Consider the following 13,743-nt stretch of genomic DNA (forward strand, 5'->3'; position numbering starts at 1 on the left):
TTGAAGAAAACATTTTAAAACATCTCCGCTAGTGTGATTCTTCTGCATTTTTTTTTGTCTCAGAATAGTCGAATTTCTTTCGTATATTGCAATTTATAATAGTGACGACTTATGTGTGAAAAAAAATCCTCGATAGAGACATCTTTACACGAAGAAATACGAAGAATATTTCTTTGCATAATTCTATTGGCCAGGTCTGCCTCTTTATTATTAGATTTAATATGGCCCTCGACTTTTTTTTTATGATGAATAGTGCGTTCTGAAAGAAAGCACATCGATATTAGCCTTTTTTAAAAATTCGCTTTGCGCCTAGTCACGCCCTTAATTAAACCATTGGCCGACTTGAGCGAAAACCTGCATCATCTTCATTTCTATCTCCATTAAGAAATTTTTACAACGCTTTAAATGTATTTAGGCAACATTATTTTGGAAAAAGTATTGCCCATAGGCCTATTATATTGCAAAATATTTGTTTCATGTAAAAACTCAAATAAAAAAGTTTTAACTAATAAATTGCATTAAACCTTATAACTTAATTTTGCTATTACATAATTTCATAGCATCGAACCGAGCCGAACCCGAACTTTAGACCTGACCGAACCGAACCGAACCCGAACTATACTCGTCATCGAACCGAACCGAACTCGAACTTAAATCTAACCGAACCGAACCCGAACTTTAAAAGTTGGGTTCGATTCCCATCTCTAAAATTAAGTTGAAAATTGAATGAAGAATAACCAGTTATGGTAACTATTACTTCCTGTTCAGCAGAAGTTGGAGGCTTTAGAAACAGTGTCATTTTTTTATATCACAATGATTGCAAATAGAAAAAAAAAGTTAGATCTAGATTTTATTACAAAGAAAAAAAAAGAAACAATAAATAAATGACTTTGAAATGAGACACTTTTGACGACCCAAAAAATTGACTGAAAGTGTAAAATTAGAAACGTACATTTGCCTTCAGTATTTTTAGTTTATAAAGTAGCATTGTAGTCTTCTATTCAAGGAAAATAGCTAAATCCAAAGCTATTGTTTTCTTTTGTTTGCTTTATTATTATTATTATATATTTTTAATTTAGTTTTATCAAGTTAATTCTTTAGAGTTTTTATTAATGAAATAGCATGCATGACTAGATGCATGACGCGTAGGACGTTAGAATCTTCTTTGTTGAAGTAACGTCTGTATTATATAAGAATGACATTATGTCCCTTCTCAGAATCTCTACATTTGGTTTACTTTATCTCTGTGTACTTCAGGATGAACCGAACGTTGAATGCACACTTTTTCAGCGACCTTCTAGGCAGGAAAACCTAGACCACTCATTATAGCAGGCCTGAACACTGACCTGCAACGTCACAACCCGTGGGCACAGTGCAGAACTGGACACTGCACCATAAGTCCATAACTTTACCCGTTCTGGAGAAATTTTGATGCCAGTTGCCGTCACTGGGATGATATCCCAGGGCACTATTGGCTGGCCTTCCGCCTTGTTATCAATTGGAGTTCATCACAGGGGGTGGGGGTGGTGGGGCGTATTTTTTGGGGGGGTCGCCTAATTTAAGTCTTGACACTCTTGCAACATTATGGGGTTTTTTTTATTGGGACTGTTGTTGGTGGGGATAGGGTACCTAGTGATAAAGTGCCCAGTGATAGAATGCCCAGTGGTAGAGTGCACAGTAATAGAGTTCATATTGATAAAGTGCACAGTGATAGAATGTTCTGTGGTAGAGTGCACAATGATAGAGTTCATATTGATAAAGTGCACAGTGATTGAATGTCCATTGGTAGAGTAAAAAAAAATTAAAGTTCCCCTTTCGAATCTTGTGGTGTATGATGATGTAAAGGTCATCTGTTTATGTGGCCTACGGTTAACGAGGGTGTATTGTGGTCAGCACAACGACCAACCGCCTTTACTTTTCCCCAACTAACGTCAGGTACCCATTAGAGCTGGGTGGACTCCGAGGCGCACAAAGATCCTGAAATTAAAATCCCAGTTTTCACCAGGATTCGTACTTTGGACCTCCGGTTTAGAAGCAAAGCGCTTTACCACTCAGCCACCGCGCCTCCTACAACGATAAAGTGCATAGTGATAAAGTGCCCAGTGATAGAATGTCCAGTGGTAGAGTGCACAATGATAGATTGCCTAGTGATAAAGTGCCCAGTGATAGAATGTCCAGTGGTAGAGTGCACAATGATAGATTGCCTAGTGATAAAGTGCCCAGTGATAGAGTGTCCAGTGGTAGAGTGCACAATGATAGATTGCATAGTGATAAAGTGCACAATGATAGAATGTTCAGTGGTAGAGGGCACAATGATAGATTGCCTAGTGATAAAGTGCACAGTGATAGAATGTCCAGTGGTAGAGTGCACAATGATAGATTGCCTAGTGATAAAGTGCACAGTGATAGAATGTCCAGTGGTAGAGTGCACAATGATAGATTGCCTAGTGATAAAGTGCACAGTGATTGAATGTCCAGTGGTAGAGTGCACAATGATAGATTGCCTAGTGATAAAGTGCACAGTGATAGAATGTCCAGTGGTAGAGTGCACAATGATAGATTGCCTAGTGATAAAGTGCACAGTGATAGAATGTCCAGTGGTAGAGTGCACAATGATAGATTGCCTAGTGATAAAGTGCACAGTGATAGAATGTCCAGTGGTAGAGTGCACAATGATAGATTGCCTAGTGATAAAGTGCACAGTGATAGAATGTCCAGTGGTAGAGTGCACAATGATAGATTGCCTAGTGATAAAGTGCACAGTGATAGAATGTCCAGTGGTAGAGTGCACAATGATAGAGTGCCTAGTGATAAAGTGCCCAGTGATAGAGTGTCCAGTGGTAGAGTGCACAATGATAGATTGCCTAGTGATAAAGTGCACAGTAAAAGAACTCCAGCGTTTGCACAGAACACGAAGTGTGTTAAAAACGTGCACTGCGCTTTAACTTGACTTCTTAGATCTCTAGCTTAACTGTTTTCACTCCCACATCGACATGATTCGTGAAGTACCGAGAATGTCATCTTAATGTATCGAGACAACTTCGGGTTATTGTCCCCACCTACAGTGTGTGTGTGTGTCCGTGTGTGTGTCTTTGTGTGTGTGTGTCTGTGTGTGTGTGTTTGGTCTCAACATAGCACTAAAATTATGTTTTGTTTTTGACTGAGCATTGGGCAAAGTGAGTGGGCGGGAAGATGGAGGAGTCAGATAATTTGAGATCAAGTCTATTTTTAGTTTTTTAAGTGGGTTTTTTTGTATAGATTAATAGATTTTGATAAAATATACATTGATTCTTACTAAACTACCTAACAATTCTTTGCATTCAATTATCTTATTATGGACTATAGATCTAAGAGCTGTATAAGGGAGTGTTTAAGTGATAATTTAAATATTTTATATAAAAGCAGAAAAATAAAGTTTTTAAAATGTAGACATAAACAGAAAATAAAGTGTTTAAACTGTAGACATAAACAGAACAAAAGGTGTTTAAACTGTAGACATAAACAGAACAAAAGGTGTTTAAACTGTAGACATAAACAGAACAAAAAGTGTTTAAACTGTAGACATAAACAGAACAAAAGGTGTTTAAACCGTAGACATAAACAGAACAAAAGGTAAACTGTAGACATAAACAGAACAAAAAGTGTTTAAACTGTAGACATAAACAGAACAAAAGGTGTTTGAACTGTAGACATAAACAGAACAAAAGGTGTTTAAACGATAGACATAAACAGAACAAAAGGTGTTTAAACTGTAGACATAAACAGAACAAAAGGTGTTTAAACTGTAGACATAAACAGAACAAAAGGTGTTTAAACTGTAGACATAAACAGAACAAAAGGTGTTTAAACTCTAGACATAAACAGAACAAAAGGTGTTTAAACTGTAGACATAAACAGAACAAAAGGTAAACTGTAGACATAAACAGAACAAAAGGTGTTTAAACCGTAGACATAAACAGAACAAAAGGTGTTTAAACTGTAGACATAAACAGAACAAAAGGTAAACTGTAGACATAAACAGAACAAAAGGTGTTTAAACCGTAGACATAAACAGAAAATAAAGTGTTTCAGCTGTAGACATAAACAGAACAAAAAGTGTTTAAACTGTAGACATAAACAGAACAAAAGGTGTTTAAACTGTAGACATAAACAGAACAAAAGGTAAACTGTAGACATAAACAGAACAAAAGGTGTTTAAACTGTAGACATAAACAGAACAAAAGGTGTTTAAACTGTAGACATAAACAGAACAAAAGGTGTTTAAACTGTAGACATCAACAGAACAAAAGGTGTTTAAACTGTAGACATAAACAGAACAAAAGGTGTTTAAACTGTAGACATAAACAGAACAAAAGGTGTTTAAACCGTAGACATAAACAGAACAAAAGGTAAACTGTAGACATAAACAGAACAAAAAGTGTTTAAACTGTAGACATAAACAGAACAAAAGGTGTTTGAACTGTAGACATAAACAGAACAAAAGGTGTTTAAACTGTAGACATAAACAGAACAAAAGGTGTTTAAACTGTAGACATAAACAGAACAAAAGGTGTTTAAACTGTAGACATAAACAGAACAAAAGGTGTTTAAACTGTAGACATAAACAGAACAAAAGGTGTTTAAAATGTAGACATAAACAGAACAAAAGGTGTTTAAACTGTAGACATAAACAGAACAAAAGGTAAACTGTAGACATAAACAGAACAAAAGGTGTTTAAACTGTAGACATAAACAGAACAAAAGGTGTTTAAACCGTAGACATAAACAGAACAAAAGGTGTTTAAACTGTAGACATAAACAGAACAAAAGGTAAACTGTAGACATAAACAGAACAAAAGGTGTTTAAACTGTAGACATAAACAGAACAAAAGGTGTTTAAACCGTAGACATAAACAGAAAATAAAGTGTTTCAACTGTAGACATAAACAGAACAAAAAGTGTTTAAACTGTAGACATAAACAGAACAAAAGGTGTTTAAACTGTAGACATAAACAGAACAAAAGGTAAACTGTAGACATAAACAGAACAAAAGGTGTTTAAACTGTAGACATAAACAGAACAAAAGGTGTTTAAACTGTAGACATAAACAGAACAAAAGGTGTTTAAACTGTAGACATAAACAGAACAAAAGGTGTTTAAACTGTAGACATAAACAGAACAAAAGGTGTTTAAACCGTAGACATAAACAGAACAAAAGGTGTTTAAACTGTAGACATAAACAGAACAAAAAATGTTTGAACTGTAGACATAAACAGAACAAAAGGTGTTTAAACTGTAGACATAAACAGAACAAAAGGTGTTTAAACTGTAGACATAAACAGAACAAAAGGTGTTTAAACTGTAGACATAAACAGAACAAAAGGTGTTTAAACTGTAGACATAAACAGAACAAAAGGTGTTTAAACTGTAGACATAAACAGAACAAAAGGTGTTTAAACCGTAGACATAAACAGAACAAAAGGTAAACTGTAGACATAAACAGAACAAAAAGTGTTTAAACTGTAGACATAAACAGAACAAAAGGTGTTTGAACTGTAGACATAAACAGAACAAAAGGTGTTTAAACTGTAGACATAAACAGAACAAAAGGTGTTTAAACTGTAGACATAAACAGAACAAAAGGTGTTTAAACTGTAGACATAAACAGAACAAAAGGCGTTTAAACTGTAGACATAAACAGAACAAAAGGTGTTTAAACTGTAGACATAAACAGAACAAAAGGTGTTTAAACCGTAGACATAAACAGAACAAAAGGTGTTTAAACTGTAGACATAAACAGAACAAAAGGTAAACTGTAGACATAAACAGAAAATAAAGTGTTTAAACTGTAGACATAAACAGAACAAAAGGTGTTTAAACTGTAGACATAAACAGAACAAAAGGTGTTTAAACTGTAGACATAAACAGAACAAAAAGTGTTTAAACTGTAGACATAAACAGAACAAAAGGTGTTTAAACCGTAGACATAAACAGAACAAAAGGTAAACTGTAGACATAAACAGAACAAAAAGTGTTTAAACTGTAGACATAAACAGAACAAAAGGTGTTTGAACTGTAGACATAAACAGAACAAAAGGTGTTTAAACGATAGACATAAACAGAACAAAAGGTGTTTAAACTGTAGACATAAACAGAACAAAAGGTGTTTAAACTGTAGACATAAACAGAACAAAAGGTGTTTAAACTGTAGACATAAACAGAACAAAAGGTGTTTAAACTCTAGACATAAACAGAACAAAAGGTGTTTAAACTGTAGACATAAACAGAACAAAAGGTAAACTGTAGACATAAACAGAACAAAAGGTGTTTAAACTGTAGACATAAACAGAACAAAAGGTGTTTGAACTGTAGACATAAACAGAACAAAAGGTGTTTAAACTGTAGACATAAACAGAACAAAAGGTGTTTAAACTGTAGACATAAACAGAACAAAAGGTGTTTAAACTGTAGACATCAACAGAACAAAAGGTGTTTAAACTGTAGACATAAACAGAACAAAAGGTGTTTAAACTGTAGACATAAACAGAACAAAAGGTGTTTAAACTGTAGACATAAACAGAACAAAAGGTGTTTAAACCGTAGACATAAACAGAACAAAAAGGTAAACTGTAGACATAAACAGAACAAAAAGTGTTTAAACTGTAGACATAAACAGAACAAAAGGTGTTTGGACTGTAGACATAAACAGAACAAAAGGTGTTTAAACTGTAGACATAAACAGAACAAAAGGTGTTTAAACCGTAGACATAAACAGAACAAAAGGTAAACTGTAGACATAAACAGAACAAAAAGTGTTTAAACTGTAGACATAAACAGAACAAAAGGTGTTTGAACTGTAGACATAAACAGAACAAAAGGTGTTTAAACTGTAGACATAAACAGAACAAAAGGTGTTTAAACTGTAGACATAAACAGAACAAAAGGTGTTTAAACTGTAGACATAAACAGAACAAAAGGTGTTTAAACTGTAGACATAAACAGAACAAAAGGTGTTTAAACTGTAGACATAAACAGAACAAAAGGTGTTTAAACCGTAGACATAAACAGAACAAAAGGTGTTTAAACTGTAGACATAAACAGAACAAAAGGTAAACTGTAGACATAAACAGAACAAAAGGTGTTTAAACTGTAGACATAAACAGAACAAAAGGTGTTTAAACCGTAGACATAAACAGAAAATAAAGTGTTTCAACTGTAGACATAAACAGAACAAAAAGTGTTTAAACTGTAGACATAAACAGAACAAAAGGTGTTTAAACTGTAGACATAAACAGAACAAAAGGTAAACTGTAGACATAAACAGAACAAAAGGTGTTTAAACTGTAGACATAAACAGAACAAAAGGTGTTTGAACTGTAGACATAAACAGAACAAAAGGTGTTTAAACTGTAGACATAAACAGAACAAAAGGTGTTTAAACTGTAGACATAAACAGAACAAAAGGTGTTTAAACTGTAGACATAAACAGAACAAAGGTGTTTAAACTGTAGACATAAACAGAACAAAAGGTGTTTAAACTGTAGACATAAACAGAACTGAAGGTGTTTAATTAGAACAAAAGGTAAACTGTAGACATAAACAGAACAAAAGGTGTTTAAACCGTAGACATAAACAGAACAAAAGGTGTTTAAACTGTAGACATAAACAGAACAAAAGGTAAACTGTAGACATAAACAGAACAAAAGGTGTTTAAACTGTAGACATAAACAGAACAAAAGGTGTTTAAACCGTAGACATAAACAGAAAATAAAGTGTTTCAACTGTAGACATAAACAGAACAAAAAGTGTTTAAACTGTAGACATAAACAGAACAAAAGGTGTTTAAACTGTAGACATAAACAGAACAAAAGGTAAACTGTAGACATAAACAGAACAAAAGGTGTTTAAACTGTAGACATAAACAGAACAAAAGGTTTTTGAACTGTAGACATAAACAGAACAAAAGGTGTTTAAACTGTAGACATAAACAGAACAAAAGGTGTTTAAACTGTAGACATAAACAGAACAAAAGGTGTTTAAACTGTAGACATAAACAGAACAAAAGGTGTTTAAACTGTAGACATAAACAGAACAAAAGGTGTTTAAACTGTAGACATAAACAGAACAAAAGGTGTTTAATTAGAACAAAAGGTAAACTGTAGACATAAACAGAACAAAAGGTGTTTAAACTGTAGACATAAACAGAACAAAAGGTGTTTAAACCGTAGACATAAACAGAACAAAAGGTAAACTGTAGACATAAACAGAACAAAAAGTGTTTAAACTGTAGACATAAACAGAACAAAAGGTGTTTGAACTGTAGACATAAACAGAACAAAAGGTGTTTAAACTGTAGACATAAACAGAACAAAAGGTGTTTAAACTGTAGACATAAACAGAACAAAGGTGTTTAAACTGTAGACATAAACAGAACAAAAGGTGTTTAAACTGTAGACATAAACAGAACAAAAGGTGTTTAAACTGTAGACATAAACAGAACAAAAGGTGTTTAAACTGTAGACATAAACAGAACAAAAGGTAAACTGTAGACATAAACAGAACAAAAGGTGTTTAAACTGTAGACATAAACAGAACAAAAGGTGTTTAAACCGTAGACATAAACAGAACAAAAGGTAAACTGTAGACATAAACAGAACAAAAAGTGTTTAAACTGTAGACATAAACAGAACAAAAGGTGTTTAAACTGTAGACATAAACAGAACAAAAAGTGTTTAAACTGTAGACATAAACAGAAAATAAAGTGTTTAAACTGTAGACATAAACAGAACAAAAAGTGTTTAAACTGTAGACATAAACAGAACAAAAGGTGTTTAAACTGTAGACATAAACAGAACAAAAAGTGTTTAAACTGTAGACATAAACAAAAAAGAATGTGCGTGTTAGTGGAAGAGACTTTCACGCCTAACAAAAGTTTGTGTCCACACAATGAGACACCATGCTCACTCTATCACGTACCGGTATGTGTATTGTATGTTTGAATGAAAGCATTCATTTTCCAGCCACTTAGACTCATCCAATAGGCCTCAAAATTTGTGTATACAAGCTCGTGGGTTGTATAAAAACAATATCTTATAGATTACAGTCTTTACAGACGTTACTTCAAAAGAGAGGATAATTGCAAAGTTTCTTTAATTTATAATTAATCCAGCATTTATTTATTTTGTTTTGTAAGTGGCCAGTTGGTATTGGATTTTCTATAAAGTTTTTAAGATGGCTTTTAATGAATTTCCAGAGGTCATCAACTGGCTTGTTAATGTCTTTTTCCGATAAGAATGTTTTGTTGAAAGTGTAATGCAGCTTGCTATAGCTGTGTTCGTTTGCATTTGTTCCAAAGTAAGAATTTTCTTTTGTGTTTTATATTTGTTACTGCTTTTGGTAGACTGTGTATTCTAACGAAATCATAGTCAGATAGTTCAGGGATTATTTTAAAATGTAAAGGTTTGCTAAGTGATTCCCCTTACAGAAAATGCCAAGACGTAAATGTGAAACACTTAACTTCAATGTTTGGGTCACAAACCTTTCTCTGATGTGTCCAATCTGTTTTCGTGTTTAGTGCGTTTTATTATAAGGGTAGTTTTTTTTTCAAGAAAATTTACTATATTATTATTTGGTTCCATTTCCACAGACTTGTTATCAGACGACATGATATGATTATTAAATAAATGGGAATGTCAATAAATCAGGAGAAATAGATCAAATTATCCCCCCTTAATTATCTCTTAAAAGCCACGCGAGGAACTTCAGTATTTGAAAAACAAAATCGTGCTCTGAGATTGAATCGCTGATAAAACAGGAAGTGCATGCTTGTAGGAAGTAGGAAACACTTTTACAACATAAAGCATGCTTGTAGGAAGTAGGAAACACTTTTACAACATAAAGCATGCTTCTAGGAAGTAGGAAACACTTTTACAAGTAAAATATGTTTTAAAAAAATAAAATAAATTATTTTGAATCAGCTTTGTAATTAATTTTTAATAGATCTACACAAGTCTAGACTAATAATAGGCTAAGGCTTGTCTTCGAGTCCAAAAATTTGTGAGGAATGCAGCATTTCCCGTGACTGCGCAGTCCCATCTGTGACCTACATACTTCGCCACATCCAGCACAAGCATAAACATTTCCCGCAGGTGGTCGATTTAGATTTTCTTTTCGCTGTCTACGTCTGTCCTCGGCAGCGTTTTTTTTTTATTCCAATGTGTATCCCGCAGCCTTTGTAAGTGACCTCCAGCTGTCTCGTTCTGAATCCGCATGAACCAATTGTTCTCTTCTATATCAGTTAAAGCAAGATGGCGCCTAACAATAATAAATTTGTACAATTGGAAATACTTTTATTATTTTTTAAAGCGCAATTGTCATGCATGCTCATTGTAGTATAGTCCAATCACCTTTGTTGACTAGTTTTGGTAGATAGGAGAGAAGGGGGGGGGGTCTAAGAGAACATGTTCGAACTCGAGATCTCAAGCATCCATGATGGAAAGCCGACACGCTAGCCATTTAACTATAAAAGTACTTATAAAAATTTAATGTTTTATGGTTAGCTTTTGTTACTTTCACATTTTTCGCCAACGAACTAATTCTTTATACAAGGCTTAGCTAGTACTTTTGCTATTAAAAACAAAAAAAAATTAATTACGACTAATTGATAAAATAATTTTTATTGATTCAGGATTCATGTGATTTTTCAAAAGCAATTTAAAAAAGAAAAAAAAAAGCAGTTGAGTCTGAGTTCGACCTGTTTGTTTCCATTGCGATAATGTTTCAAAATTCCTAGATGGAAATAATTCATGTTGATTTCAATCATCTTATGTACATTTAAATAGATTAATTACCTAGATCTTTCTAGATTATGTATCTAAACATTACAAAATAATAATAGTGCAAAGTTTCAAATTGATATGAGAATGGGAAGTTGGAGAATGAAAATTGTACAAGTTTTATACCAGACAGAGAGAGTTGATATGAGCTTTGTAAAAACTAAAAATCAGTATACGTCAAGCCTACTCGAATTTTAGACAGTGTGTCTTTTATCACAAACATTCTCGTGGAAAAAGTTTTAGGTGTAGACTATTGCATTCAGTGGCGTATCCAGGGGACGGCGGGTGGGACTACATAAAATATATACATTTGTCGCTACGTTTGTCGCTACGTCTGTCAACTGCGTTTACACTATATTCTTGTATTGCTTCCTGAGGACTGTCCTTGTGCCAGTTTGAATTACGTAGACATTAAGCTTATACTATTGGGATAAGAGGGGGGTGGGCGCCGACAAAACTTGCTTCCCCTGGCGCCTGTCACCCACGATACGCCAATGGTTGCGTTATAAACGATATAGATCTAATACTATCAATATAATCCACGTCATTAAGTTAGACGTTCAAGACTTGCCTATCAATCCAAAGCCAGCTGGACCACATGTGTTTGCTCTAAAGAATGTTATTGCAGGTTGAAGTTAAACATAAAATTATTTTTAAAAATGTACTGTGTGTGTGTTGGATAAATGTCGCTTTGAAACCAGTTTCCTTCTTACTGTGTAGGTTAAAAGACAAGTCGGGGACCAAGCCGCCTATCTACTTCAATGCTAGCTCGTCCTATTCAATTCAATTGATTACCAACTGATCTTTTTTTAAACTGTTATTTTTCATTTCTTGTATGTGATATGCGTTTAAATATTGTGGTAATTGTTCACTCTACATGCTTAAACATTTATATGCCTTCTAAATTACTTGTGCACGCATGACTAAAACATTAGATCATGAACTAGATCTATTACCCCGTGATCTAATGCTTAGTATACTACATGCTATTATTCTAACTTAGTAACATTTCTTTTTCTGTGTTAGCTAAGATAAGTCACTCCAATTATTTGTATATCTATTAGGTCTATTCTTAGTGGTCTCCCTTAATTGAATTCACTGGAGTATTAATATCTCAGCCTACACCCAAATGATTTAAACTTTGGACATTATAATATTTGAGGAGTGGAGGGACTGAAACATAGATTCAGTTAAAAAGAATTCCTGGACATGATATCAAAGACATCTTGAAATGTTTGCAAAGCATTGATGCCTTTTTTTAAATTCAATCAACACGAATAGAGATCTTCAACTCTTCTTGGCGATGGCTATATTGTTAACTCTGACAATAGAGTGTCAAGACTTCATTCAATACTCGGATACAAGCGAGTGGGCTTTCCTCTACTACGGAATTATTTCCCCTGTTAATCAACATGTTTCTCCATTGCTCATGATCAATATCACCCCACCTCCTTCTTGTTTTCCATGACAATGGATGATCAGACCTTCTCTTTCTAAAGTATATGCCACATGTACTTGACTTGCCTAAACTACGGGACATGAGGATTCAACTACTGAAGTCATGGAGAGCCATGTAGTTCAACTTTCAGTCTCTTACCTGAACTATGATGTTATATCATTAGCATATAGAATATATGTAGAGATAAGACCAATGCTTATATATTTAGCATATAGAATATATGTAGAGATAAGACCAATGCTTATATCATTAGTATATAGAATATATGTATAAATAAGACCAATGCTTATATCATTAGCATATAGAATATATGTATAAATAAGACCAATGCTTATATCATTAGCATATAGAATATATGTATAAATAAGACCAATGCTATTTCCTTGTCTGCCCAATCATTTGGATTCCATTCGTCCATTTTTCTCCTATCACTAACTTAGTATTTCATCTTTATTTCATTTCCGAACTGCCAGGTACAAGATGCCATGGGAGAATCTTCCAAACACAAACTGCCTTCGGAAATTCTGTAGCACAGATGACGACTGTTGCAGGCGATACAACAAGTGTAATGTCCAGGCCCGCATCTGCTACGACTGCTGGTACGGTCACCCTTGCAACTCCAACAGAGACTGCTGTGAAAAGTTCCCCTACTGTAACCCAATGCTAAACACATGTAGCAAATGAAACCACCATCAAAGGGAAATTACTCTAATAATTTGATTTATCAGAAGTGTCAGAATAATACTTTATAAAATTGTGATTGTTACAAAAACAAAATTACATTAGAAATCCGGTATTTGAAAGGTAAAGTTTAAATAAATTAATTTAAGTTAACTTATTAAATTAAATAATTGGTTTAAAGAAACTATCACATCTATATCAATACTTCAAGGTACAGAGTATCTAGATAATTATATGTTTGGGAATTTTGCATACATGTACCTGTATTTAATCTTATGCTTTGAAATAGAAAGCTTGTAATGAACTAATGTAATGACTTCATAGGTGCCAAGTTTGAAATACAAAGCTTGTATTTATCAAGTGTAATGAAATTATGTAATAACTGCCAACTCTTATTTTTCCTGTATATGGAGTGATCTTTGACTAAACCTACATCCCATAAAAACTGAATTATGAAATTCTTTTATTTCTTAATATTTTATCCACTGCTTTAGATCTATAACAGATTGACCTCTGAATGTTTGTATTGCCCTCCTTCTATTTAAAACTGAACTTTCTTTAACATTCAAATGATTTTTTTGGTTGGTGAAAAGTTTAAAGGCTAAAATAAAACATGTTTACAAGTCTGAGTTGCTTCATTTTTTTTTTTATTGTTCAATTATATTTTCCTAAAAGGCAAGTTTTTAAAAAAAAATGACATTGGAAATTGTGAAAAAAACTGGCAAGCATAAAACAAAACTAGTATTTAGAGAATAATGTATAATCTATATATATAATTCTCTTCTTCCC

At 33.4% G+C, this 13,743-nt stretch overlaps 1 protein-coding gene across 2 annotated transcripts in view; it reads left to right on the forward strand.

The window, feature by feature from the left end:
• Positions 1-13,580, forward strand: part of LOC106074689 (uncharacterized) — a 103,976-nt gene extending 90,396 nt beyond the window's left edge. For both annotated transcript variants that reach the window (XM_056039805.1, XM_056039806.1), the window contains exon 5: positions 12,747-13,580. In XM_056039805.1, coding sequence (XP_055895780.1) covers positions 12,747-12,957 — 211 coding nt within the window. In that variant the 3' untranslated portion in view covers positions 12,958-13,580. The remainder of the gene's footprint in view (positions 1-12,746) is intronic.
• The last annotated feature ends 163 nt before the right edge of the window (positions 13,581-13,743 follow it).

This window comes from Biomphalaria glabrata, chromosome 9, assembly GCF_947242115.1.
Source record: "Biomphalaria glabrata chromosome 9, xgBioGlab47.1, whole genome shotgun sequence".
NCBI classification, from domain to species: Eukaryota; Metazoa; Mollusca; class Gastropoda; family Planorbidae; genus Biomphalaria; species Biomphalaria glabrata.